Below are 2,215 nucleotides of genomic sequence, written 5' to 3'. Positions count from 1 at the left end.
ATTCACTGTTTCCTCTTTTTGCTGTGAAAGGAAGAGAAATCCCCAGCTCAGGGGGATTGGACTGTGGGGTGGGGACAAGGGGACCCCTCTTTGTGTCCCCCCCATCCAGTGGTTGGTCAGAGCCCCCCCTCCACGACAATTAGGGGTGCCACTGGTCAGCACCATCGGTGGGTGCTGAGAGGGGTCTGGCCACAAGTTTGGGGTCATCGGGGGGGGTCCAAGCCTCCCTTTTGTGGGGGCCCTCTCTGCCCTGTCCCCCCTCCCTTCCCTGTTCCCCCTCCATCCTCTGCAAGGCAGGGTGATGCAGTAAAATCCACCCCAAGGTGGGGGGGCACCACGAGTGCTCTGTGCACCCCTGGAATCCAGAGACAACCCGGGGGGAGCTCAGGGGGGCTTCTGGGCAGGGCTTGATACCTTGGTGATGGTTGGGCATGTCCTGAGGGGTGGAGGACAACAGGATGGACACAGGAGGACACATCCCCCATGGCAGCCAGTGTTCCCCACCAACCTGGGAGGGGGTCTTTGCCGTGCTGGGAGGGGTCCATGTCAGTCTGGGGCTGGGAGACCCCTGAGCCCCCCCCACTTCGTTCCTGGGGGGTTTAACGCAGGGACTCTTCATCTTGGATACCTCCAAAGCGCATCTTGGGGCCATCCCAGGGTGTGCAGTGGGATTTTGGCTGGGAGGGGGATGGGAGAGGTTCTGCTGGTGGGGGGTGAGGTGCCATCATGCCCCCCCTGACCCCTGGCAGCCCCCCCGTGTCCCGTGCTATGAGTGTTCGCCGTGACTTCTCCGCGAGCAGCTGCAAATGAAAATGGAGGATATGTCTTTGTCTGGCCTGGATAACAGCAAACTGGAGGTGAGCTGCCCCCCACCCGGGGTCTGTGTGCCCCCTGGGGTGTCCCTCTGTCCCCCCCCATCACTAACAGCCCCCCCTGGCCCCCCCAGGCCATCGCACACGAGATCTACACGGAGCTGGTGGAGGATGCCTGCCTGGGGCTCTGCTTCGAGGTGCACCGGGCTGTCAAGTGTGGGTACTTCTTCCTGGATGACACGGACCCCGACAGCATGAAGGACTTTGGTGAGCCCCCCAAACCCCCCCTGGGGTCGGAGTGACACTGGTGACAGGGACACAGCCAGCCCCCTGCTCCCAGTGCCACTGGAGAAGCTGTGGGAGAATTGCTGGTCCCCAGGCACAGGGGGTTGGGTTTAAGGGGTGCTGAGGGGGATTAAACACCCAAATGTCCTCCTGGCAGTGACCAAACTGTCCCAGAGGGGTAAATGTGGGGTGAACTGAACCCCAAAACATGGTGCTGGGCCCTGGGGAGGCACAGCTGGGGTGGGAGGGGAGTGGAGACCCCCCCGACTGTACTGCTGCTGGTTTCAGTCCCCCCAAAAGCTGCCTTGAGGCTCTTGGAGAGGATCTGGTAGCCCAAAGGATCCCCCCCAGAGCAGAATGGGTGTCTCAGGAGGGTCTGGCAGCCCAAAGGGAAGGTCTGGCAGCCCAGAGTCCCCCCCCAGAGCAGAGGGGGGTCTTGGGAGGGTCTGGCAGCCCAAACAGAGGGTCTGGCAGCTCAGAGACCTCCCTGAACCAGAGTGGAAGGGAGGGGTCTGTCAGCCCAAAGGACCCCCCAGAGCAGAGAGGGGGTCTCAAGAAGGTCTGGCAGCCAGAAGAACCCCCAGGATCAAAGTGGGAATCTCAGAAGGGTCTAACAGCCCAAAGGAAGGGCCTGGCTGCCCAAAGCTCTCCCCAGAGCAGAGGGGAGATGTCAGGGGGTTCTTGTGAGGGTCTGGCAGCCCGAAGGACACGCTGAGCAGAAGGGGAGTTTTGGGAGGGTCTCGGTTGGGTTTGGCAGCCCAAAGGAAGGGTCCGGCAGCCCAAAGCCTCCCCCCAGAGCGGAGTGGGGGGTCTCGGGGTGGGCTCTGAGCGTGTTTCCCCCGCAGAGATCGTGGACCAGCCGGGCGTGGACATCTTCGGGCAGGTGTACAACCAGTGGAAGAACAAGGAGTGCGTGTGCCCCAACTGCAGCCGCAGCATCGCCGCCTCCCGCTTCGCCCCCCACCTGGAGAAGTGCCTGGGCATGGGCCGCAACAGCAGCCGCATCGCCAACCGCAGGTGGGCACCCCCCGGGCTGGGGGGCACCCTGGAGTGTGGGGGGCCCTGCTGGGGGGCTGGGGGTGTGCTCAGAGGGAAAACGGAGCCTCGAGGGGCTTGGG

At 63.3% G+C, this 2,215-nt stretch overlaps 1 protein-coding gene across 1 annotated transcript in view; it reads left to right on the top strand.

Annotated features, from left to right (window-relative positions):
- Window positions 1-693: 693 nt before the first annotated feature.
- ATXN7L3 (ataxin 7 like 3) overlaps window positions 694-2,215 on the top strand; it is a 5,268-nt gene continuing 3,746 nt past the window's right edge. The window contains 3 exon segments of the mRNA XM_027701165.1: window positions 694-857; window positions 947-1,079; window positions 1,943-2,215. The exon segment at window positions 1,943-2,215 is cut by the window's right edge and continues 43 nt beyond it. Coding sequence (XP_027556966.1) covers window positions 807-857; window positions 947-1,079; window positions 1,943-2,215 — 457 coding nt within the window. The 5' untranslated portion in view covers window positions 694-806.

The sequence above is a fragment of the Neopelma chrysocephalum genome, unplaced genomic scaffold, assembly GCF_003984885.1.
Source record: "Neopelma chrysocephalum unplaced genomic scaffold, ASM398488v2 Primary Assembly neopelma1_150, whole genome shotgun sequence".
In the NCBI taxonomy this organism is placed as follows: Eukaryota; Metazoa; Chordata; class Aves; order Passeriformes; family Pipridae; genus Neopelma; species Neopelma chrysocephalum.
Note: the sequence above shows the minus strand (reverse complement) of the source record. Positions and strands in the feature narration are given on the sequence as shown.